The sequence below is a fragment of the Cucurbita maxima genome, unplaced genomic scaffold, assembly GCF_002738345.1.
Source record: "Cucurbita maxima cultivar Rimu unplaced genomic scaffold, Cmax_1.0 Cma_Scf00023, whole genome shotgun sequence".
In the NCBI taxonomy this organism is placed as follows: domain Eukaryota; kingdom Viridiplantae; phylum Streptophyta; class Magnoliopsida; order Cucurbitales; family Cucurbitaceae; genus Cucurbita; species Cucurbita maxima.
This window is the reverse complement of record NW_019272039.1, coordinates 1,707,209-1,732,661: the sequence shown is the minus strand read 5'-3', so window position 1 is coordinate 1,732,661 and position 25,453 is coordinate 1,707,209. Positions and strand designations below refer to the sequence as shown.

The window sequence follows — 25,453 nt, the reverse complement described above, 5'->3', positions numbered from 1 at the left end:
TAATTAATATCTTATTACGTATTTATATTAATATTTTACTTATTTACTGTATTGAATGAACAATAATATAAAAATTTAAAGACTTAAAAGATAAAAGTAATTCATTAATAAATTATTATATTTTTTTAAGTATAAAAGTCAAATAATTATAAAAAGTCAAATGACTTGTTCCTTTTTTCATTTTTCATTTTTCATTTATTTATTTATCATTATTTTTATTTTTATCTTTTAGCTGGTAGAATAAAGCATTAAATATTAGATTTTATTTCAGTTAAATTATGTTTATTTTCAACGTATACACCTAATAAAGCTAAATTGGAATATTGGATAATGGGCAATTTTGTCATTTTATTAGACATTAATCTCACTCACATGTAAGCATTACCTAAACAAATAAAATATGATTCACTCCCAATCATATATTATAAAAATAATTAAATTATAAAATAAGTCAGGAGATATATATCTCTATTTCCTCCCTAAACTTTCAATATATATATATATATATATATTTAATTATTGGATCTATTAATTACAAAATTAAATTTTGTTAATTTTATTATACATAACAGGATTTTTGTGATCCAATTAACGATCAAACCCAAATTATAAGAGTTGGGTGGCTGGTTTAGGTTATCTATTTTATTGGTTCGAGTTGGGTTAGGTTTAATTTTTTAAAATAAAAAAAAATTGGTTCCATTCATGAATTTAAAAACTCGAAAATAAAGTTCACAACTCAACTCTACAATATTTTTAAGATGGTTAAGAATATTAAAAATATTTAAACCGAAGTGAATTTAAATTAAATATTTTGATGAGTCCTATTTAAAATTTTGAAAACTATGATTACTTTATAATTTCAATATTTTAGTTAAAAACTTTGTAGGTGGTATTTTTTTTTTTTTTTTTTTTTTTGGTTATGTCCATTTTTAATTTATNAAAAAAAAAAAAAAAAAAAAAAAAAAAAAAAAAAAAAAAAAAAAAAAAAAAAAAAAAAAAAGGGTCTTGCTTCATGGGCTAAAATGTGTAGGCCCGTCACTTACCACTCAGGGCTATTTCGGCCCAACAAACGACTTACTCTAATGGGCCTACAGAAAAGCCCACACAAAAGGGAAGATGATGGATAAATATTTTTTTTAGGCTAAATATAGAATTATAGAACCCTTTCTTTTAGTCAAAATCTACCCCTCATCTATTAAATATTTTAGTATTTATACGTATTAATATATACCATCTACCAGTAGAGTCTAATCCATTGGTCGTCGAAATTAATTTTTTTTAATAGTCAATCACGTAGCATACTCACATATTTAAATATCTTAACATGTCCTCGTAACCGTCCCTTTACATAATATAACAAAAAAAAAATCAATAAATTATTTAAATTATTATATTAAATTAAAATTTTAATCCAGGTTATTTTGATAAAATTATAATATAGTCTTTATAAGAATATTAAAAAAAAAAATAGTAGGATATTAATAAAATGTTGTAAAATTTAAAACTATTTTTAAAACACTATTCACCGTAAACCATATATTTTAAAATATGTATTTTTTAGATTAAAAAATAAAATTTAAAAGTATTTTTTTTATTTATTAATAATAAATAAAATTGGTTTCACGTGAAAAGCATGGACTACTGGCTACAGAGATAATTTGTGTCCGTACGATATCTCTGATCCAACCCAATGGAGCGGGAAAATGACAAATATTTAATAATTAGAACATCAAGATCTTAATTCCCTTGTATAAAATAAAAAAAGATTATTCCGTTATATTATTATATAGTATAATTTATCCATTGCAACGTTACTAGTCAAACATTCCTCGTTTACTAAAGTTAATAAATAATTATTTTCACTTTATAAGATTAAAGTTACTTTATGACTTTCGAGATTAAATAATTAAAATCGGCGTTAATAAATAAATTTATATTAAAATATTCTTTTTGTTAATTTAAAATTTTGATCTCGAGAGAATAAATACATGTCAATTACTTTAAACTTTAAGAATATGTTCGAAGAAAAAATGGCGTGGAAGGTGAAGAGAAGAATATGGTTAAATAAGGGAAGAAATAATTCCGAAAATTTTGGAAAAAACGGTGATAGAAGATGGAGGTTGAGGCAAAGAATAAACGAGTTTGATTATCGATGGAGGCTGCGTGTTATGTAGTTTTGCACTGTTAAATGTACGAGAGAAAAATATTTTGAATTTGTACCTATATAGTAATAGTCTAAGACACTGTGAACAGTCTACTAAGAAGAAGTTTTCACACTCTTATAAGAAATACTTTGTTATCTTCGAGATCTCATAATCCGCCCCCAAACACTACTCACAGATCATTTAGCAGGTATTGTTTGCTTTGGCTCGTTATGTATCATCATCAGCCTTACGGTTTTAAAACGTTTATAAAAGTGTGGAAATCTCTCTCTAGTAGACGAGTTTTTATATCGTGAGGCTTACAGTGATACATAACGAATCGAAATGAACAATATATGTTAGTGGTAGGCTTGAGCCGTTACAAATATATGAGCATGCACGAGACTATATGGTTGATGGTTTTATACTATTAGACGTATGATAGAAAAATATTTTGAATTTGTACATATATTAAGAGCATGCACTGATCTGTGATTAAAAAGTATTTTGAATTCATACCATTATTAAAAACGTGCCTGAGGTTGTGTGATAGTTAGTTTTGCACGGTTAGATACATGAGAGAAAAATATTATGAATGTATACCGTTACTAGGAGTGTGCACGAGATTGTGTGCCCGATGATCTAGCAATGCTACACAGAAAAATATTTTGAGTTCATAGTGTTATTACGAGTTCAAAACGTCATTTACCTTATTAAATGCATCAATATCCATCTTTAAATAATATACCGGAGAGCGTGTGAGAGAAGGTCGGGATCATGAAAATATTGAGAGATGAGTTGAAAAGTAAAAGATTCAAAATTATCATCTTTGGTAAAGAACATATAGAGTACCCAAATTAAAAATTTGAGAAGCTATGATAATAATAACCAAACCCAAATTAAATAAAGATGAACTTAAAATTAAGTATTGACTTATGGATACTAAAACAGCGATTTAGCAGAAAAAAGTGGTCGCTTAGCTTAAAAACAAAACCGAAGACGATAGATCCGATACCTTTCTTCCAATTGAAACGATGAATCTTTGGAAGAAACCTCCTCCGTTATTGGGAATGATTCGAGCTGAAATGGTAACTTTTACATAAAGCACATCAACTACTGGAAATAACCATTTTTTTGATACGAAGATTCACTAATCACAGTGCGCCTCACGTTCTAGTGCCTTGAAAAGCAAACAATCGTCGCTTTAGAATGGATCATCAACGAATTGCTCAGCTTATTCTCTTGCTTTCGCTTTTACAGTGAGCGGTGAAGCGGCGATGGCGATGAATTGTGGTATCGATTGAGAAATTTCAACGCACGCGTGGGCCAATTTCTTGGTTAATTTGGTGGTTACCAGTTGATTTTAACATGGGGGATTCAGACTGGTAACGAAAATCTTATGGACTTTCAATTTCTTCAACTGTCCCTGTCCCACGTTAATGAAGGCAATCGCCATTTTGTTCTTCGTTTTACATTTTGGTAATGAACAAAGGGTTTTGAAGATCCCTGAATCAAGCAAGATTATCGGATTTGGCACTGTTCATAAGCTGTTCTAGTTTTGTAGCCGCTTGATTTTGGTAAGAAATTTCTTGTCAGTCAAAACCCATTTCCCCATTTCAATTGTTTACTATTTTCTTTGTTTCTTGCGTCTTGTTTTGTGGGTTTTGGTTGTTTAAACCACTGAAACGGCGGTGGGGTTTGTCGCTTCAGTTTTCATGGCGGAGAGTTCAGAAGAGGTCTATCTCCATGGCGATCTCGACCTCAAAATCTTCAAGGCCGTCCAGTTGCCTAACATGGATATTATATCGGAGCGTCTTCGTCGGTGCTTCACCGCTTGTGGTACTCTCGACTACTCTGCCATTAAATCCGTCGGAACCAACTCCCGTTCCGTCGGCGAGGGGAAAGTCCACCGTGGCCATAGCAAAATCATCACCAGTGATCCATATGTTACCGTCCGGGTTCCTCAAGCCACCGTCGCACGGACTCGCGTGATAAAGAATTCCCAGAATCCCCATTGGAACGAGCATTTTGTTATCCCTCTTGCACAGAAAATGGCTGAAATAGAATTCCAGGTGAAAGACGACGATGTCTTTGGCGCTGAGGTTATGGGGACGGTCAAGTTCCCAGCTCGGCAAATTGCCTCTGGTTTGACCATTAGTGGGTGGTTTCCGGTGATTGGCTCCAATGGCAAGCCGCCGAAGCCTGACACGAAACTCCAAATCGAAATGAAGTTTACCTCGGTCGAGATGAACCCGGTGTATCGTCATGGTATCGCCGGAGATCCAGAGCATAAGGGTGTGCGGCACACGTATTTTCCTGTTAGGAAAGGGAGCTCCATGAGATTGTACCAAGATGCTCATGTGCCTGATGGGCTGCTGCCACAGATTGAATTGGATGGTGGGAAGGTTTTTAGCCAAGGGAAATGTTGGGAGGATATTTGCCATGCTATAACAGAGGCTCATCATATGATTTATATTGTCGGATGGTCTGTTTTTCATAAGGTGAGGCTGGTTAGAGAGCCGAGCAGACCACTGCCCCGAGGCGGGGATTTGACTCTTGGTGAGCTGCTCAAATACAAATCAGAAGAGGGTGTTCGAGTTTTGTTGATGGTTTGGGATGATAAGACTTCTCATGACAAGTTCTTCATCAGCACGGTGAGATTTCTTTAGAATATACAGTTGAATGATGTAATGAATCCTTGTGATTGTAGGCTAGAGTTCTTGAATTCTGATGCCTTGAATATCATTCTTTAATCTAGTACTAGTTTCTATGATTATATTGAAGGGATTGCTCGAAACTCTTCTATATAAGACGGGTTGGAATAATTGATTGTAAAATGTAATCATCATCGGTTGCAGGAAGGATTGATGCAGACGCATGACGAGGAAACCTACAAATTTTTCAAGCATTCTTCTGTTATCTGTGTGCTTTCGCCTCGCTATCCGAGTGGCAAGCTAAGCTATGTGAAACAAAAGGTATGGGTTTAATACCTCCCTGTGCCAAGGGGGGAAGATGAGGAGGCTACGATTTATCACTTATTTTGAACCTCATGGCTGATGTAATTGAGGCATACTCATTTTATTTTGCCCTCCCCCCCGGTCTTAAGTGTGTGATCGCACGTCGGTTGGAGAGGGGAACGAAACATTCTTTATAAGGGTGTGGAAACGATTGGAGAGGAGAATGAGTGCCAGTGAGAACGTTGGGCCCCGACGGGAGATGGATTGTTGGATACCACATCGGTTGGAGAGGGGAATGAAGCATTCTTTATAAGGGTGTGGGAACCTCTCCCCTAACAAATGCGTTTTAAAAACCTTGAGGGGAAGCTCGAAAGGAAAAGCCCAAAGAGGACAATAGCTACTAGCGGTGGGCTTGAATTGTTATGAATGGTATCAAAGCCAGACATTGGGCGATGTGTCAACGAGGAGGTTAAACTCTGAAGAGATGTGGACACCAGGTGGTGTGCCAGCGAGGACGCTGGGCTCCAAAAGGGAGTGGATTGTGAGGTCCCACATTGGTTGGAGAGGGAAACAAAACATTCTTTATAAGGGTGTGGAAATTTCTTCTTAGTAGACGCGTTTTAAAAACCTTGAGGGGAAGCTCAAAAGGGATAGTCACATTCTTTATAAGGGTGTGGGAGCCTCTCCTTAAAAGACGTGTTTTAAAAACCTAGAGGGGAAGCCCGAAAGGGAAAGCTCAAAAGGATAATATCAGATAACGGAGGACTTGGACGGTTACCGTTGTTGTTTATTTTGGAGAGTCGATAATTCTATGGAATGACTTTCTTTGTGATTGACTGAGCTATTATTGGAAGTTGATCATGTATTGTTCTTATCCAGGTTGTAGGAACTGTCTTCACACACCATCAAAAGTGTGTCCTAGTTGATACACAGGGATATGGTAATAATAGAAAGATAACTGCATTTCTTGGAGGTCTTGATCTCTGTGATGGTCGTTACGATACACCTGAGCATCGATTGTTTCGTGACCTCGACACAGTATTTAAGGAAGATTTTCACAATCCTGCAATTCCTGTGAGTAAAATTAAACGACAATTTTACTTCGATAAAGCAGTTCGATACTTGATTATGCTTTTCTCTTCTGGGCGGTTAAGAACTTGAGACAATTACCATTGTTTTTGTTTGTTGTTTTGGATGAAACACACTAGCCTGGAACCAATGGTCCAAGGGAACCATGGCATGACTTGCACTGTCGGATCGATGGGCCAGCTGCATACGACTTGCTTATGAACTTTGAGCAACGTTGGAACAAAGCCACAAGATGGACAGAGTTTGGCCTACGGTGCAGGAGAATTAATCACTGGCATGATGCTTTAATAAAGATAGAACGCATATCATGGATACTAAGCCCTAAACTAAATATGTTACCGGATGGTTCAACAAAAGTTCCAGACGATGAACCTAATGTATATGTTTCGAAGGAAGAAGATCCCGAAAACTGGCATGTTCAGGTTCGAATTCATACAACTTATGGCCTTGTTATGAGTTTTCTTATTATGGGTTTCATTTCTTTATTAAATCCATGCCTATATTTTGTTTTTTCTTTTTTAGATTTTCCGATCCATCGACTCTGGATCAGTCAAAGGGTTTCCAAAAGATGCTCATCTTGCCGTGTCGCAGGTCCTCACTTCACTACTCTCGATTTTGGTTAGTAGAATATCAATTTGATGTCGATATGTCGTTTGCTTGTGGCTGCAGAATCTTGTATGTGCAAAAAACTTAGCTATAGAGAAAAGCATCGAAATGGCATATATCCAGGCTATCAGATCGGCGCAACATTTCATTTATATCGAAAATCAGTATTTTATCGGATCGTCGTATGGATGGCCAGGATATAAAAATGCTGGTCAGTCTCTCTTCCAAGTTCTGTTCTAGAGTTTTAATATCCACTATTCTATATTGTACATTTCTGGATTTATGGCATGAACAGGGGCTGATCATCTCATTCCCATGGAGTTGGCCCTTAAAATTGCGAGCAAAATTAGAGCCAGGGAAAGATTTGTTGTATATATTGTTATACCAATGTGGCCCGAGGGAGATCCGAATAGCGGTGCCATGCAAGAGATTCTTTATTGGCAGGTAAATCGCTATCTGAAATAGAATCTGGATAGATTAAATGTGAAACGTTGACTACAGGCTCGGGTTTCCACTGTATCCATTATCGAATGTGATGTACTAGACCATTAAACAAGCTAGCTAAGTGTGAGATCCCACATCGGTTGGAGAGGGAACGAAGCATTCCTTATAAGGGTGTGGAAACCTCTCCCTAGTAGACGTGTTTTAAAACCGTGAGGCTGATGGCGATACGTAACAGGCCAAAGCGGACAATATCTGCTAGCGATGGGCTTGGACTGTTACAAATAGTATTAGAGCCAGATACCGGGCGATGTGCCAGTGAGGATGCTGGGCCCTCAAGGGGAGTAGATTGTGAGATCCCACCTCGGTTGAAGAGGGGAACGAAGCATTCCTTATAACGGTGTGAAAACGTCTCCTAAGTGGACGCGTTTTAAAACTGTGAGGCTGACGACGATACATAACAGATCAAAACGGATAATATCTGCTAGCAGTGGGTTTCATTAACTTTGGGTTTAAACATTTACATATTATTTTTTTGATCGCAGGGACAAACAATGCAAATGATGTATGACATTGTTGCAAGTGAACTAAAGTCATCAGAGCAACCAGATTTGCACCCTCAAGACTATCTAAATTTCTACTGTCTTGGTAAACGCGAAGAAATTCCTGCAAATGGACCCAACATCGACAATGCAACGGTATGGTAACTTTTCGAAAAATGAAGCTGTGTTTACAAAAGTCCATGTCGTTAATGTCGAGTTCTTTCCTTTTCTTCCCACCTATTGGCCTCGTCTGACGGGACTGTTCTCATTTTGTTGTGATCGTACGTTTCATGATCACGAGATCCATTGTTTCCCAGTTGGTTAATCTTACATATCATTCGATTTGGAGCAAGTTTTTATTGGTTGATCATAACTTTAATACTCTTTTTTGTTGAATATGCATACATTTCAGGCGTGTAATTCACTAAAACATAAACGGTTTATGATTTACGTTCACGCCAAGGGAATGATAGTAGATGATGAATATGTAATCATTGGGTCTGCTAATATCAACCAAAGATCTATGGCTGGGACAAAGGATACCGAGATAGCTACCGGCGCCTATCAGCCGCATCACACGTGGGCAAAGAAGCAGAAACACCCACATGGTCAGGTTAGCCCTTTTCTCGCCTTCTCTTGCAACATCGTCATCGTTTCTTCGTCAGGAAATGAAGCATATTGATCTGAGTAACTTAGCATTAAACCAATATCAGTTTTCTCATCATTGTTAATCACTATATGAACAGATTTACGGGTATAGAATATCGTTATGTATACTCGATCCTTGTTTTGAGGAGCCAAAAACTTAGTTTTCTCATCATTGTTAATCACTATATGAACAGATTTACGGGTATAGAATGTCGTTATGGAGCGAGCATCTCGGTATGCTCGATCCCATTTTTGAGGAGCCAAAAACTTTGGAATGTGTACGAAGAGTGAACAAGATTGCTGAGGATAACTGGAAGATATTTACAGCGGATGAATTCGCGACATTGCAAGGCCACCTTCTCAGGTATCCGTTGCTCGTCGACCGTGACGGGAAAGTCAGCTCTCTGCCTGGATATGAAAACTTCCCTGATGTTGGGGGGAAGATAATAGGGTCTCATTCAACTGCAATTCCTGATGTTCTGACCACTTAGGCTCATTCTGCAATGGTGCTGTCTGCAAGTTTGGTCTTCGGCTCTGTAAGTAGTTGCCATTGGTAGAACTGACCCTCTCGAACCGGAGTCGAAACAGGCGAACGGGGAAGAGAATCGATACCTTAGTAGTGAGTAGGCAAGTTTACTGTCCAAAAGTATGAAAATTACATAGCTTTCTGCTTTGTTTTGCTATCTGGTGGGATTTTCTTTGCTGTTCATTGATTGTATGCATAAGGGATATTGTGGGTTTTCATTCATTTTGCTTCAAATAAAGTTTCAATTTGTTGTTGGAAAATTATGTATGATTTTTTCCTAATTTATTCGAAAATATTTAAATTTTTAGTCGAAATAAAATATAAAAAATTTACAAGTTTGTGGGACCGCCATTGAATCACTACAGTCTCTTTAACTTATGAGAGTTAGACGAACAGGACTCTCCACAATAGTATGATATTATCCACTTTGAGCGGAAGCTCTCATGACTTTGCTTTGGGCTTCCCAAAAGGCTTCATACCAATGGAGTTAGTATTCCTCACTTATAAACCCATGATCATTCTCTAAATTAGCCGACTTTCATCATCGAACAATGACATCATCGACTTGGTTTTCAATCGGATATTTAGGAATTTCGGTTGTTCATGGATTATTGAGCGAGATTTCAGCTCAGCTTAGTACGAGCTTTTGAGAGTAAATGCATTGATTTATTATTTAGTTAATGACAATAATTAATTAGTTTTATAATATAATTTTTAAACTATCTATTTCGTTAATCCATCCAGGTTTAATTCATTAATTTTAATGGATATAATTATTAATATAAAGATTTAATTAATAAACTTAATTTTTTTAAAATTTAGATATAATTATTAATATAGAGATTTAATTAATAAACTTCAAAAATTAGGCTATAATTTGATTTTTTTTATTTTATTTTTTATAAGCTAATTTGAAGATGCAGTGATGTACGGTTGAGAAGCGAGAGTGCACGATAAGTATAATATGCACATTGTACTGGAAAATTCTGGAAACAATACGAAATTTTTTCTCACGAATCCGTAAGGTTTCTCTCCTCGCACAAGCCACGACGGCGATTTGCGACTGCTGCCGCTCGTGGAGAAGCCGTATCTGTGTTGCTCATTAGCTGTTTGCCTTCTGATTTCGTTGTGGAAAATGGTAAGCTTTTTTTTTTTTCCCTCGTTTCTATTAAACTTTATCTGTTTATCGTTGTTTTTGTTTGATCTATTGAATATTTAATAATCGAATGCTGCTGATTCTTTGCAGGCTGGTTCTCATCGCAAAAGGTGAGCTTAAAAACTTTCTGTTGAAATGATTTGTTTTTCTTACGATTGACGATCTCGGGAGTTTTCTGGACCTAGGGCACATGGATGATTTGTGTCGCAGCGTTCATGATCTTTTGTACCGTCGAATTTTTTATCACACTTTTTGAACCCTCTCCATGAAGGGAATAATTAGTCCACGAGTCTTGAGCATTTTTAGAATTTTTTTTTTCATCCGTTCAGATGTCTGTAAGTTGGTTGATAAAACAGTAGAACATTTTCAATGGAAGCATGGGTGAAAGAGATTGTGTGTGTTTTCGATGTTATGAAACTTGGCAGTTTAAGAACTTACAACATTCTATTTTCTTCAGAATGTACTCATTTTAGTAATTCTAGTGCCAGTAGATCCTTGATGTTAGAATTATTTATTGTAATAATTGATGCAGGCACTCTCGATCTCCTTCCCCCTGGAGGGCTCCTTCAAGGTCAAGATCTAGATCTAGGTCGCGATCGAGGCCCAGGTCTAGATCCAGATCATGGTCAAGGCCAAGGTCTCAAAGTCGTGGAAGGTTGGTTTTTATAGTTTTTTATTACTTGGATAAACCGAAAGTCAAAATGCTTTATGTTGGTGAACTTGGTACTTGAACCCCATTCTTATGGTTTCACCTGTTTCTGATTTAGATCAAGGTCCAGAAGTCGTGGGAGGTGCGTTTCTTCAGCTGGAACTCTGTATGAAAAATAAACAATACTCTGTTTCAGTACTTGAATTGTGTCTATTTCATGCCTTTGCTGCTTAGGTTGTTAGTGTTTCGATTATCCTTGGATAACATTTTTAGCTTCTTCCAGGGAGAATGCCCTTAACCCAGGGAATACGCTTTATGTCACCGGTCTATCTGCGAGGGTCACTGAAAGAGACCTTGAAGAACACTTTTCCAAGGAGGGCAAGGTTAGCTTCTGAACCCCAATTACTTGCAATTTGATTGCATGATTATATGAGATTTACCTACTTGGTTCGTGATCCGAAAACGAACGATACAACATAAAGCAAGATCATATTTATTGTATTTCTTGAACATTGGAATGGTAATTGGATAGATAACAAATGACCTCAAGTTCTGTGAATCCATAATATCCCATCGTATCGAAAAACAGAAAAATAGAAAAACTAACAATTGGATCAGTTAACAAATGGCCCAAAGTTCTTCTATTACTTGTTTTCTTGGTCATGGTGTGTTGGTTTATTCTTTCTTTTGTAATGCTTCTAATATTTGCAGGTAGCTTCTTGTTTCCTTGTGGTTGAACCACGAACACGAATTTCCCGGGGTTTTGCATTTGTCCAGATGGACAATGTTGATGATGCTAATCGGTGTGTTAAGCATCTCAACCAGTCAATTCTAGAAGGTCGATATATAACTGTGGAGAAGGTACTATGATTATTCTTCTCTGGTTAGCGTTCGAGTAATTTGGTTATTTTTTCCTAACTCGGAGATTTTCTGGTTATATTCTGAACAAGTTGTGTCAGCTATATTGGCAGCAATCAGAGATGATGAGTTCTTTATCCATGTCAACTTTTAGTGAAACAGCTTGGTCAATGACAAGTTTAAACAACAGATTTCAATTGCGCCCGAACAACTAAACATATATTGCCCAACAACTTTTCTACATCAGCATTCACTTTCAACTCAACTAAACAACGGACATTATCAAGAACTTTCTAATCAGGCTTGATGGTATTTCATGCCTAGCATTCATTGAACACAAGTGCATCCTTTTTTTGGTGGCCAGTTTCCCCCATGAATATTTCGTACTGATAATGATGCTCTGCCAACAATTTAAAACTAGTTTTTTTTGCAAGAAGAGCTCATTGAAAACAATATGAACGATACGATCGAACCCTTTTATTTATATTTGACGGGTTATTACCGAAAGAAATGAGGTAACACATTTGTTGTCTTTCAGTCACGGAGGAAACGGCCAAGAACTCCAACGCCTGGACACTATTTGGGGTTGAAAAACACCAGAGACTCTGGTAAGCATAACCTATTGAGTAATTCGCAATGATGGTGTCACATACTTTGTGCTTTGAATTGTAATTTACCTGATGCATTACCTTGATGCTGGTTTTGTTCCTTCTTGTTCTAAGGCTACCGTGATGATCGAGGAAGGTACCGTGGTGGCTCTCTTCGTGATGACTATGGTTATCGTCGGTCTCCAAGACGCTCACCATATCGGGGTACTCGAGAGTACTCCCCTCGACATTCCCCCCTTTATGGTGGAAGATCAAGGAGGGATCACTCCAGGTCGCCTCCTTACTCCCCGTATGGCAGCCCGGATAGCAGGTATCCTCGTGGCTCCAGGTGAGGCATCTTTCAATGTACCTTTCTTTTGTGCTGTTAAAGACGACTGTGGTTGGTTTTAAGTGTAGTCGAACATTTGTTTGTACCTCCTAGTTTCATGCAGTCCAACTGGCCGAACGTTTATCATTTGGGTTTATTTGACAAACGGTATTCAAAGTACTTTTCTTTAACCCAACTGTTTAAAACTAGTTTTATCATCTGGATTGAAGAAAATAGGAGGAAACGTCGTTAATTAGTAACTCCGAAACGTTATATTTGATTATTTTTTTTTAACTTTTAACTCTTAATTTGATCATTTAGTTCCTGTACTATATTAACTCTCCATAGATGCATAAAATTTATGTTTATTGAGATTCACAGTGATCGATAGATAAAAGATCTCCGAACATGCTTGCTTCCTTATCATTCACTCCGAGAAAGAAAATATTTGAATCCATAACATTTTTGAGTAGTTGAATGGTCTCTCTATAAGACGATGTGAGTAGTGAGAAACCGACATTTTTATTTTTAGGTATATCGAATGAAATTGTGGCGGTAAAAGAGTCGGGGAAGACCTTGTTTTGGTGATTATTTAGAACTTCCCATGGGAAGTCCATTGCGAGACCAAGCTTCATATCCACCTGATATATCCGTTACATACCTATATCCCTACACAAATATCCCTCATACTTCATATTTTTTAAAGGTTAAGTTAATAAAAACGTTTACGATAATGCCCTTAAACTTTTTTTAAAAATTTTCAAAAATACATAACAAAAATTTTTAAAAAAACTTAAAAGTTAAGTTCTAATGTTATTAAGGATGGCAGAGTATTTTTAATTTTTTTTTTTTTAAAAAAATTCAAAGATATTTTTAAAAGGGAAAAAGCTAAGTATTAACAATTTTTAAGCTTTTTTTTTTTTTTAATGAAAATTAAAAAAATATTATTGAAAAATTTAGAAATTTAAAAGTATTACAGAGACCATTGAGAGATATTATTATTAATTTAATTTAGCATTTTCGAAATTAGAATAAAATTTTCCCTTTCAGCGGAAAAAAGGAATAAAAAAAAAAAAAAAAAAAAAAAAAAAAAAAAAAAAAAAAAAAAAAAAAAAAAAAAACTGAAAAACCGAAAGACTTACAGAGGCAAGAAGATCGGCGGCAGCCATAAGAGACTGCTTCCCCCTTCGGCATCCCTTTCCGATAATACAAAACCACCAAAATTCAGATTCCAATTTTTAAGGATCATCGAGATTTTCAAATTTTTCTTCCCAAAAGGATTCATAATGTAATTTCATAATGAAACCAAACTTACAACGATGATTTCATCATCTTCTCTGAAATGAATCGCCACTTCCGCTAAGAAATGTGGATTCCTCGTCATCTCTGCAAAAAATCTTCATTAAAAATCTTCGAATTTCAATTTTGGTGGAGAGAAATTTTGAGAATCGGACAGAAAATTACCCGATCCGACTCTGTGCAAGTAAGGGATGTTAATGGCGGCGGGAGCGTGCCCGGCGCTGAACTCTTCCGACGTTCTTACGTCTAAGTATCGATATCCTGCTTGAAGAAGCTCCAGAGCTACACGCACCGGCACCGACGTCGGAACCGCCGTGGCTTGCACCGGCTTTCTCAGAATAGCATTCCGACTTGGATTAATGAAATTGGAAGTTAGTTAGAATTTTAAACACATTAATTGATGTTCGAATTTCATTACACAAATTGGAAGGCGCGTTTGTTTACCTGGTGCTCCAATGTTCATGGCTGACGCCGGAGTATCTCCGGCGGCGCTGCAGAGAATCCGTTATCGGCAACAACCTCCCCCTGCGAACAAAAACTTAAGCTTAGATTATTAAATGAGACGTAAATAAAGACATAGATTAGAAATAAAAATGAGTTGAAGATATACGTTGGCGTGAGATTATTGTTATTGGGAAGAAGAAAGAGAGAAATGGAGGTAATTAAAGAGGGCGAGGAAGCCTGCGACATGGCGGTGCGGCGGCGGACGCAGAAGAAGATGAAGAAGAAGAAGAAGGGAAAATTTTATAATATAAATTAAGACATGAAGGCCTAAAATGTTAAATTACGAATATTTGTGGACTAAATACAAATTAAGTTCAAATAATAGGACCAAACGTAAATTTATTATTTTCTTTTATATATAATATATATATATAATTTGATAATAAAAAAAATCGGCTTAAATTTATTATTAACTATTAATGTTTAAAGAAATACATTTTTGCTAACAATATATATATATATATATATATAAAGAAAGAGAAGCAATAAAAACATTATATTATTTATGAAAGATTTGAACATTTAGTGGAGAGTAGTTATAAATTAGGTTCATTACATATTAAATATGCTAGAAATGTTATTACTCCTAATTATAAATATATTAAATATGATTAAATACCAATTAAAAACTGAGTACAGATGATTAATTTCCAAATAATAAATGTCAAATAGTAATTGTATTTTGGGTGAAATCAAGTTACAATTAATAGTATTAATTTGAAATTTATTTCTTGTTTATCTTTATAATTTTCAAAGATATTCCATTCTACCACTTTAAATTTCAAGTTAACAGCATACAATTGTTCCCCTGAAGTTTAGCGAACCCTAATTTACCGTCTTCGTACAATGCTACAATGTTGCAGTCCTTAGCATCGATCCATGGAGAATCGGGGAACCTTACGAATTCCAGAAACGTCAATTCCTTGAGTGCTTACAAGCCTACACAATTCAACCACGTGATGAATAGGACTCATAAATTGCTATTTCTACGATGAGGATGTTAGGAATCACGTATCTCTACAATAATAGTATGTATTGTTCACTTTGAGCATAAGGTCTCATGACTTTGCTTTAGGCTTTCCCAAGAAACCTCATACCAATTTAGATAATATTCCTTAATTATATATAAACCCATAATCATTCCTTAGCTGATGTTGTACTCAACAAAGTACGTCTTCCCTCGAGGCTCGACTGTTTTTTTTCTTCTTTTAGAGTCTTTGTTCGATACTTTTAGTCACTTTTTTGACTGTCCACGAGGCTAACAATACTTTTTGTTCGACATTTGAGGATTCCAATGGTATAACTAAGTTTAGGACATGACTCTGATACCATATTAGGAAGAATCACGGATCTCCACAATGATATGAATATTGTTTACTTTGAACATAAGCTCTCGTGGCTTTGTTTTAGCTTCCCCAAAAGACCTCACTCTTGTGGCTTTGTTTTAACTTCCCTAAAAGACCTCATACCAATGGAAATAGTATTCCTCGTTATAAACCCATGATTATTTCCTAAATTAACCGATTTCATCCAACAGAATAGCAATTTATTGCTACGATAATCTGTGTATTCTGCGTATTCGTTGGGAGGATGAGGGACATGGAGAGGCAGAAGAAGAGGAGAAAAGGCGTTGATCGGAGGAAGAGAAGAACGCCATGACCAGCAGACGGTGCAACATCGGAAGACGTCGATGTAGGTTCTAGGCGTTTAAGGATGACCCTCCAAAGATCAGGAGGCAAGCACGACTGTAAAGAGAGAATCAAATCAAAGAGGAAAGTTTTCCAAGGGCTTGAGAGTTCTCCATGTTCTAAGAAAACATACTTACACATTCCAAGAACACCTTATTACAGACTACAGAGCCAAGATTCAGAATGACACGTTGACGACACCATTAATTTACAGCCACACTAAGATTCAGGATAAACACAAAATAGTTAGGAAGAAAACTTACAGTATCGAGAATGCCAACTGATGAGCTTGGGACTCCATTTTTGCATCTCATCCAGCATCCTTAGCAGGCTGAGACATGTAAATTATCAGAAGCATGTTCTTCATACTGAGTGGCCTCCAAGTTGAGCCAAATTGGGGGCGGACCAAAAATTGGTTCATTATCATGGATTGACGCTTTGGCAATCCTTTTATACTTGAGCTCGAAATAATGAGTGTTATACCCGAGAGTGGATCTTGGTGCATGAGTAAAATATATGCAGCTCCCTTTAACTCCTTCAAATTTTGGGGCTGAAACTGAAAAACAACAATCATTGCCCAAAACAAAGGATTGATTCCCCAAATTTCTAACCTCCACCCATCTTCCCCACTCTTGATCCAGCCTGTGGACTTTGAAATCAATTACTTTAGGAGGTGAATCTTCAATGAGGTTATTCAACCAATGGATATGGAAAATATCTGCATTCCATAACAGTGGCTCCTTATCCAGAAATCGATCCACAACATAAAGTTCATCATCAGACTCTACAAAATGCTTCTGATTACCAAAACCACACAATGGAGGAGAAAACTGTACCAATCTCATCGATGAATCAATCCAGAAAATTGTTCCCCATCTATCAACTGCATAAAACTGCCCTTTGTACACAATCACATCGTCGTAGTGAAAATTCCGGTCGTCAATCAGCGTCCATTTGTAATCTCCATGTTTAGCAAACCCTAATTTTCCACCTGCGTAAACAGCTACAATGGTGCAGTACTTCACATCGATCCAGGGGCAATCAGGGAACATTACAACCTTAGTAATTCGAGGAACAAGAGCACCATTAATATATCCAAGCGTATACGATTTAGCTACTTCGTAAATTCGAAAATCCAGCAAGTTCACTTCCTTCCGAAATACCTCGTTGTCATATTTAACATAGCGTGTAGAAAGCGGATGCAGAAAACGCATTGTACCTAATTTTGTACTCTCGACCTTCGCCAACCAGCCCTCCGCCGCAAAAGAAGAAGAAGAAGCAGAATCGGAAGAGTGTTGATGATCGAGGGGACTTAGGCGATAGATAACCCTTCGGATGAGCAAGGCATCGGTGAGATGATCGGCGGTGAAGATTGGAGAAGGAAGATCGAGAGGTAAAAGAGAAGAAACGATGTTGAAAGGAGGAAGGGAAGCACGCCAAGATCGGCAGACGCTGCGAAATCGAAGGACGTCGATGTATGTTTCCAAGCTTTTTCCGATGATCGGCAAAATTTCAGGAGGAAGATCGGACCACTGTACACGGCTATCGTCCATGGCGGAGGCTTGACTGGCGGAGGGAAAGAATCAATTTCGTCCAACAGAAAGACGACTCGAATTACGGTAACCAGATATAAAAGTATTTTAAAAAATAGTTTATATCTCAAAATAATAAGATATCACGGAGAAATAGGTGAATTGATAATTATTATTATTATTATTATTTTATTATTATAGGTAAATTATTTAAAATACTCCAAAACTTTTCATCTTTTATGTTTTATTCAAATATACCCATGAAGATTTTGTCTTTCTTTAATAAGATCTGTTAAAAGGGGAGAGAGTTTTTTACCTTGTTAACTGGACTCTAGGAGCACCGGTTGTTACTTTGTTAAGGGTAAGTTTTGATAACCCCCGTTGACAGATATACTCTTCTTTTCAGGTTGTTGTTACTCTCTTGCTTGCATGTACATTTCTTTCAACCGGGGTAAGAGGCTCGAGCATACGTAGTCCATTTATACGTCTTGAATTGGTTCAAAAATCTCTCTACCCTCGTTTTCGGCAAGAGCCTCGAGCATGCTTAGCTCGAATTGGTTAGCTCACTTGTCATTCAACCAAGGCACAAAGAAAATATTTTGAGATATTGAGGAAGAATTTTCCATATTTTTCATAGGTAAAATCATAATTATTGAGACATTTTCTACATAGAAAGCAAATTTTTCCACATAAAAAACAAACGGGATTTAACCAATTGTCTTGATCATGTAATATCATTGAGAAATAGGAAATAGATCATAGAATATCTATTCTATTGAGAAAGAGAGATAGGAAATAGATTATAGAATTATCATTGAGAAAGAGAAAAAAAAAAAAAAAATAGGATTCGAACAGTCTCATAGAATATCATTGAGAAAGAGAAAAAGGAAATAGATCGTAGAATGTTTAGAATTTTCTTTTATTTTTAAGTTTCTTCTTTAAACTTTTATTTTTCTTTTATTTTCAAATTTTCCTTTAGGGGTTAGTTTCGTTTTTAAAAAAACTTCCACAATCTTAGCAGAAATCGTCGAAGATGGGATCTAACATAATAATCCTTTTTTAGTTCAAATAATAAAATTGCTTAGATCATATTTGGATTTATATTATAAGTCAACAATAAAAATAAAATATTTTAAACGATAGAAGTACAACCGAACCCAGCGAATTTTGAATAAGGTAGCAAATACTCTTTAATTATTATTATTATTATTATTATTATTTCCCTTTCTCTCTTTAATTATTTACCAATTCCATCGTAACTCTTCGAAAACATTGGGCTAGGTAGAAAGAATAATGAATTTATTCATTGAATCCTGACCCACCCACCATTCCGATGGATGATTCTATCTCCTACCTACTACCAACTCTGCTCGGAGTTTGCATAATTGAATGGCTGTCATGGAACATCCATCAATTTTTACATCAATCCAATGAGAAAATAAACAAAACAAAAGAATCCTACATGCAGACAAGAAGAACATTTTGAGTGTGCGTTCTAGTTCTAGCATGAACCACCATTCATGAAGCTATTTGAAACCCAGCAAAAGTGTTGGATGACTTATGAGAAGATCTAGCCAAATGCCTAAATTGAAACACAGAACCAATTGGAAAGTGAACTTACAGTGAACTTGATTGATCTTATTCATCTGTAAGTCTCATGGATGATGAAACTGATATCAGGCAGGCAGAGATGGCTCCCAATCCAGCCAAATCGGGGACGCCTTCAAAATCTGCAGACCTGATTTCTGGATACTCCCTTTCTCAAGATTGAACACATGAGTGCCAAACGCACGCCCCAGGTCTGATCTCAAGTCATGTGAAAAATATATGCAATTCCCTTCAGAACCTTCAACATCAGCGCTTGAAACTGAGAAACCATCCGTCCCCAAAATGAACGCGTCATTCCCCAGATCCTTAACCTCCACCCATCTTCCCTGTTCTTCATCAAGCCTGTGGACCTTGAAATTGACTGCATTTGCTGTCGATATGCTACAGCACCACATACGAATATGAAATGAATTTGAATTCAATAAATCCAATAAACATGCCTTCCTTTCCACAAATCGATCCACTGCGTAAAGTTCGCCCCGACATTGAACGAAATGTTTTAGGTCACCGGATTCACTCATTGGAGGAGCAATTTCAATAAATTTCATCGATGAATCAATTACGAAAATTCTTCCCGCTCTATTAACTGTGTAAATTTTTCCTTTGTGCATAATCACATCATCGTAAAGAGATTTGTGTTCGCCAATCCGCTGCCAGCAATTTCGCGCATTCTCATATTTCCTAAACGCTAACCTTCCTATACGATCGATTCCTACAATAACGCAGTTCTTCACATCGAGGCAGGCGGATTGAGGCAACACTACAACCTTATCTACTGCTGAAACACTAGTGGTATAAAAATTAGTGAGTTCAGTAAAATACGATTTACCTACTTCCTCGATTCCAAAATCCAGAAAGTTCACTTCCATCACTTGGTTGCTGGAGAGGCATTGATAGTCCGAATAGATCGGGAGATGAAATCGCTTATCGGCGAGATTTGTGGTCTCGATCTTGGCTAACCAGCCCTTGGGAGAATCAGATTTATGTTGATCGAGAGGAATGAAACGATAGATTATCTTTCGGAAAAGTACAACCTCATGCTTAGAACGATGAAATAAGGGATCAGGACGACTGCGAAGGGGAGGGGGAAGCGAAAGAGGAAAAATGGCGTTCACTTTGGGAAGAGAATCACGCCATAATCTACATACGCTGCGAAATCGGAGGACGTCGATGTAGGTATGGAGGTTCTTTCCGATCAGCGGCCATAGCTGTGGAGGAAGGTCGGACCACGGTACCTGAGATTCCTCCATTCGAGATTCCTCCATTCGAGATTCCTCCATTCGAGATTCCTCCATTGCTCGCTCGAGTCGTTTCCTTCCGAGAAGAAGACTGTAATTTCTTAAAATTTAATCAAATCGATTCTTATTTTTATATATATATTTTTAATTTAAAAAATGTCTATTTTTAGATTTTATTGACTAAACCCTTCTAAATCTAGGGAATCTTTACCATATATCTAAATTTTTTATAAAATCTGTTATAAATTTATTTCAAATAATAAATTCAAAAATTTAATAAAATCATTAAAATAAAATTCTAACCCCTTCTAGCTCTAAATCATGCTCTCAAGTCACGCTCATTCGAATACATTCTCGATTCATTTATGTACTTTTCTTATATTTATGCGTTAGATATCATTAGCTTTAGCCTTAATTTGTCCCCGAACCACATCAGGAGAAATATTTTGCTCTAATATCATCCTTTTTCTAAATGCCACGTGTATAGGATTCCGACCATGATTTGAGACCGAAATTAGTAATGTTGGATCGGTATGGCAACCCTAGAGGGGGGGTGAATAGGGTTTTAACGATAAAAGTGTTTAAACTTGATTAATTTTTCTAATGATAAAACTTTTTACAAATAAGTAGAAGATGATAATTACTAAAGCAAAATAATTCAAGTCAAAACAATAATCAAGTAGAACATGCAATAAACATAATAATAATCTTGAAATTAAATAGGAAAGAGTTAGAGAAAATGACACCGTAGTTTTATAGTGGTTCGGTCAAACTCGACCTACTCCACTCCCCAAGCGCCTCTTGGGAATTTGAATAAAGAACTTTTCCGACTCTTTCCACGGATCAGAGCCAAACCGGTACACCGCTCTTTTTACGAGTTCAAGAGCAAACTCAATCCTTTCAACGACGCAGGATCAAACCGATACAAGTATTTGAGTTTGATAATAACACACCACAACTCTCTCAAAGAGTAGATTTACAATTTGGGATACTGACAACTATTTCCTCACAATATAATAATAATCCCTCTCAAGAATAAGATGAAAAGAAATAAACTTGTAAGCTTGGAGAGAGCAATAAACAATGGAGACTTTGAACAAATGAGGATTGAAGAATGTATGTAAGTTGTATATATTAAAAATGTGGGGAAGATGAGTTTATATAGAGGAGAAAAGTGGCAAAATGTAGGATTGAATATTGACCATTGGATTGTGTTAGGAATAATGGAAGGTGGAGATTAAAAGTAATTAAGTAAGAAAATTTTCTAAATTCATTTATTTCAAAATTTTAATATAATAGTAATATAATATAATAATAATAAAAAGTTATGTGAGTAACGGTAAAATGTAATTCAAAATTTATTATAAATATAATAATATAATAATAATAAAAATGATGTGAGTAACTACCAAAATTTTAAAATATAATAATATAATAATATAATATAGTAATAATAAAATTCGATGTGAGTAACGGTTATATTCAAATTTATATTTGTAAAAATAATTTTATTTAGAAATGTAATAATAAGAAAAACTCCACCATGTGTTACTCTTCCAATATTATAAATGTCATACTTTGATATATTTTGATTTGTCCATCATTTTGATTTTGTTGCCACATCATCACGTCGGGTATGTTGTCTCGACTCTAATTTCTTCGTTTTAGCTCTGATTTGAGTAATTGAAAAGTTGTTGTAATCGTTATTCCCGACCTTATACTGTGGACAGTTCAAAAAACTGAAAATAGTTAATAATTAAAAGTAGGTTTGTTATCATCAAAACATCAATAATTAATTCATTGAAATTAATTAATGTGAGATCAAGGGCCAATAAGCCAACAATCTCCCCCTTTTTGATGATGACAAATCATTTAAAGAAAAATTCATAAAAACCAATAATACAACATCCATGTAATAATATCACTACATACTAATATATTATCATAAATTTCACTCAAGAGCATATTCTCCCTTATATTAATGCCTCAAGAAATTATGAAACACCAAGTAAATGATTCATAAATTATAAAATAACAAATTTAGAACATATTTTTCTTAATTTTCTCCCCCTTTGTAATCATCAAAATGAACAATTGAAAGAGAATGCATTTAATAATGACATAATGGCTCCCCCTAAAAACATGCATTCAAAAATTATAAAATTCAAGATATATCACAACGAATAATACCAAGCTCAAGCCTATTTTTGCAAAAAATTTCTTCATTCAATGGCTTGGTGAAAATATCGGCCAGTTGATTATTAGAGTTTACAAAATCAAGAATAATATGTCCATTTTGCACATGCTCTCTAATAAAATGATGTCTAATGTCAATATGTTTAGTTCTAGAATGATGAATAGGATTTTTAGTTAAATTAATAGCACTTGTATTATCACAAAATATAGGCACACTATGAAACTTTAATCCAAAATCACAAAGAGTTTGTTTCATCCAAAGAATTTGAGCACAGCAACTAGCAACCGCAATATATTCCGCTTCGGTAGTAGATAAGGCAACCGAATTTTGCTTTTTACTAAACCAAGAAACTAAGGAACTACCAAGAAATTGACAAGTTCCACTAGTACTTTTACGATCAAGTAAGCTTCCGGCAAAATCTGCATCAGAATATCCTACCAATTTAAATTCAACATTTCTAGGATACCACAATCCTAGATCAATAGTTCCAAGCAAATATTTAAATATTCTCTTAACGGCATGTAAATGAGATTCCTTAGGACAAGATTGAAATCTAGCACAAAGACATACACTAAACATAATATCGGGTCTACTAGCGGTCAAGTAAAGTAAAGATCCAATCATACCTCGATAAGCTTTAATATCCACACTTTTACCTTTTTCATCCTTGTCAAGCTTAGTGGATGTGCTCATGGGAGTTCTTGCAATCTTACCTCCATTGAACTTGAATCTTTTGAGCAAATCTTTAGTGTATTTCTCTTGATTGATGAAGATACCATTCTTGAGTTGTTTGATTTGAAGTCCAAGAAAGAAACTGAGTTCTCCCATCATACTCATCTCAAACTCACTATGCATACATTTAGAAAATTCTTCACATAAAGAAGGATTAGTAGAATCAAATATGATATCATCCACATATATTTGCACTAATAGCATATCGTTTTCTTTAATCTTAATAAAGAGTGTAGTGTCGAGTTTGCCCATTTTAAAATCATTCCCAATAAGAAAATTACTAAGTCTATCATACCAAGCTCTTGGAGCTTGTTTTAAGCCATAAAGAGCCTTTTTCAACTTATAGACATGATGAGGAAATTCTACATTTTCAAATCCGGGAGGTTGTTCTACATAAACTTCCTCCATAATATAACCATTCAAAAATGCACTTTTCACATCCATTTGATATAATACAAAATTTTTGTAAGAAGCAAAAGCAAGTAACATTCTAATAGCTTCTAATCTAGCAACGGGTGCAAAAGTTTCTTCATAATCTATGCCTTCCTCTTGACAATAACCTTGAGCTACAAGCCTAGCTTTATTTCTAATGATATTCCCATTTTCATCCATTTTATTTCTAAAAACCCATTTGGTTCCAATAATAGAAGTATTAGATGGCCTATGGACTAATTCCCAAACTTTGTTCCTTTCAAATTGATTTAGCTCTTCTTGCATGGCTAAAATCCAAAACTCATCATTTTCGGCATCCTTAAGACTTTTTGGTTCAATTTGAGAAACAAAAGCAAGATTATTAAATAAATTAATAGAAGAGCGAGTTTTCACACCTTGTTCGAGATCACCAAGAATCAAGTCCTTGGGATGAGACAAGGCATACCTCCATTCTTTTGGCATTGATGAAGAACCTTCTTCCTTTAAGCTCATCTCTTCTTTACTCGTAACAATTTCTTTGCCGTTGTCACTAACGAGTAAATCTCCAAAATTTCTTTCTAAATCATCACTACAAATAGACTCATTAGAAATATTATTGCAAGATTCATCAAATACCACATGCATAGATTCTTCAATAACTAAAGTTCTCTTATTGAAAATTCTATAAGCTTTACTAGTAGATGAATAGCCAAGAAAAATACCAATATCCGTTTTTGAATCAAACTTTCCAAGCTTTTCTTTGTTGTTCAAAATAAAACATTTACAACCAAAAACTTTGAAATACCCAACATTTGGAATTTTGTTATGCCAGAGTTCATAAGGAGTTTTATTTAATGAAGGTCTAATTAAAACTCTATTTAAAATATAACAAGCGGTATTAACGGCTTCCGCCCAAAAATATTTAGGTAAATCATACTCATTTAACATTGATCTAGCAAATTCTTGTAAAGTACGATTTTTCCTTTCAACCACACCGTTTTGTTGAGGAGTCCTTGGAGAGGAGAAGTCATGAGAAAAACCATTATCTTCACAAAATTTTTCAAAGGCAACACTGTTAAATTCTCCCCCATGGTCACTCCTAATTTTAGTAATTAAAAACCCTTTTTCATTTTGAACTCTTTTTACAAAACTAGCAAATCTTTTCAAAACATCATTCTTATGTTTTATCATCAAAACCCAAGTAAATCTTGAAAAATCATCCACTATCACAAAAGCATAATAATTTCCTCCATAACTAGCTATTTTAGAAGGGCCAAATAAGTCTATATGGAGTAGTTGAAGAGGTCTAGTAGTAGAAATCATATTTTTAGATTTGAAAGAAGACTTAGTTTGCTTACCCATTTGACAAGCGTCACAAATTTTATCTTTTTCAAATTTAAGTTGAGGGAGACCTCTCACTAATGAATTTTTTGAAATATTTGAAATCAAGTACATACTAGCATGTCCTAGTCTTCTATGCCATAGCCAAGAGTTATCAATCAAAACCGAAAGACATTTATCATTTGTAGGACAATCATTCAAATCAATAGTATACACATTATCGTCTCTATTTCCTACAAACAAAACTTTTCTATCACTAGCATTTTCAATTATGCAATTATTCTTATCAAATACAACTCTAAAACCTTTATCACATAATTGACTAATGCTAAGTAAGTCATGCTTTAAACCATCAACTAACAATACATTTTTAAT

The 25,453-nt window shown here is 35.3% G+C and overlaps 5 protein-coding genes across 8 annotated transcripts; 2 read left to right on the top strand and 3 right to left on the bottom strand.

Annotated features, from left to right (window-relative positions):
* The first annotated feature begins 3,098 nt into the window (after positions 1–3,098).
* LOC111497320 (phospholipase D delta-like) lies at positions 3,099–9,210 on the top strand. Of its 2 annotated transcripts, none has more exons than XM_023148091.1 (11): positions 3,099–3,718; positions 3,852–4,795; positions 5,000–5,116; positions 5,978–6,172; positions 6,307–6,609; positions 6,710–6,778; positions 6,857–7,004; positions 7,089–7,237; positions 7,780–7,932; positions 8,189–8,389; positions 8,523–8,611. In XM_023148091.1, exons 2-11 carry the CDS (start codon positions 3,857–3,859, stop codon positions 8,583–8,585), a joined length of 2,337 nt encoding a protein of 778 aa, XP_023003859.1. In that variant the 5' UTR covers positions 3,099–3,718; positions 3,852–3,856; the 3' UTR covers positions 8,586–8,611. The 2 variants fall into 2 exon arrangements, with proteins under 2 accessions (XP_023003859.1, XP_023003858.1); XM_023148090.1 differs by lacking the exon at positions 8,523–8,611 and adding an exon at positions 8,619–9,210 and having other exon boundaries at positions 3,103–3,718.
* A 716-nt stretch (positions 9,211–9,926) lies between these two features.
* LOC111497374 (serine/arginine-rich splicing factor SR45a-like) lies at positions 9,927–12,859 on the top strand. Its single transcript, XM_023148162.1, has 8 exons — positions 9,927–10,088; positions 10,197–10,216; positions 10,639–10,761; positions 10,874–10,897; positions 11,039–11,138; positions 11,467–11,616; positions 12,152–12,221; positions 12,336–12,859. Exons 1-8 carry the CDS (start codon positions 10,086–10,088, stop codon positions 12,551–12,553), a joined length of 708 nt encoding a protein of 235 aa, XP_023003930.1. The 5' UTR covers positions 9,927–10,085; the 3' UTR covers positions 12,554–12,859.
* A 248-nt stretch (positions 12,860–13,107) lies between these two features.
* LOC111497377 (rhodanese-like domain-containing protein 15, chloroplastic) lies at positions 13,108–14,556 on the bottom strand. Of its 2 annotated transcripts, none has more exons than XM_023148166.1 (6): positions 14,438–14,556; positions 14,272–14,352; positions 13,993–14,177; positions 13,844–13,914; positions 13,671–13,724; positions 13,108–13,197 (listed from the first exon to the last, which is right to left on the bottom strand). In XM_023148166.1, exons 1-6 carry the CDS (start codon positions 14,515–14,517, stop codon positions 13,117–13,119), a joined length of 552 nt encoding a protein of 183 aa, XP_023003934.1. In that variant the 5' UTR covers positions 14,518–14,556; the 3' UTR covers positions 13,108–13,116. The 2 variants fall into 2 exon arrangements, with proteins under 2 accessions (XP_023003934.1, XP_023003935.1); XM_023148167.1 differs by having other exon boundaries at positions 13,108–13,189.
* Positions 14,557–16,085: 1,529 nt separating this feature from the next.
* LOC111497348 (putative F-box protein At1g65770) lies at positions 16,086–17,682 on the bottom strand. Of its 2 annotated transcripts, XM_023148130.1 has the most exons (2): positions 17,183–17,682; positions 16,086–17,077 (listed from the first exon to the last, which is right to left on the bottom strand). In XM_023148130.1, exons 1-2 carry the CDS (start codon positions 17,570–17,572, stop codon positions 16,343–16,345), a joined length of 1,125 nt encoding a protein of 374 aa, XP_023003898.1. In that variant the 5' UTR covers positions 17,573–17,682; the 3' UTR covers positions 16,086–16,342. The 2 variants fall into 2 exon arrangements, with proteins under 2 accessions (XP_023003898.1, XP_023003897.1); XM_023148129.1 differs by having other exon boundaries at positions 16,086–17,680.
* A 1,228-nt stretch (positions 17,683–18,910) lies between these two features.
* Positions 18,911–20,461, bottom strand: LOC111497349 (putative F-box protein At1g65770). Its single transcript, XM_023148131.1, has one exon. The coding sequence runs from the start codon at positions 20,452–20,454 to the stop codon at positions 19,228–19,230; it is 1,227 nt and encodes a 408-aa protein (XP_023003899.1). The 5' UTR covers positions 20,455–20,461; the 3' UTR covers positions 18,911–19,227.
* Positions 20,462–25,453: the final 4,992 nt, after the last annotated feature.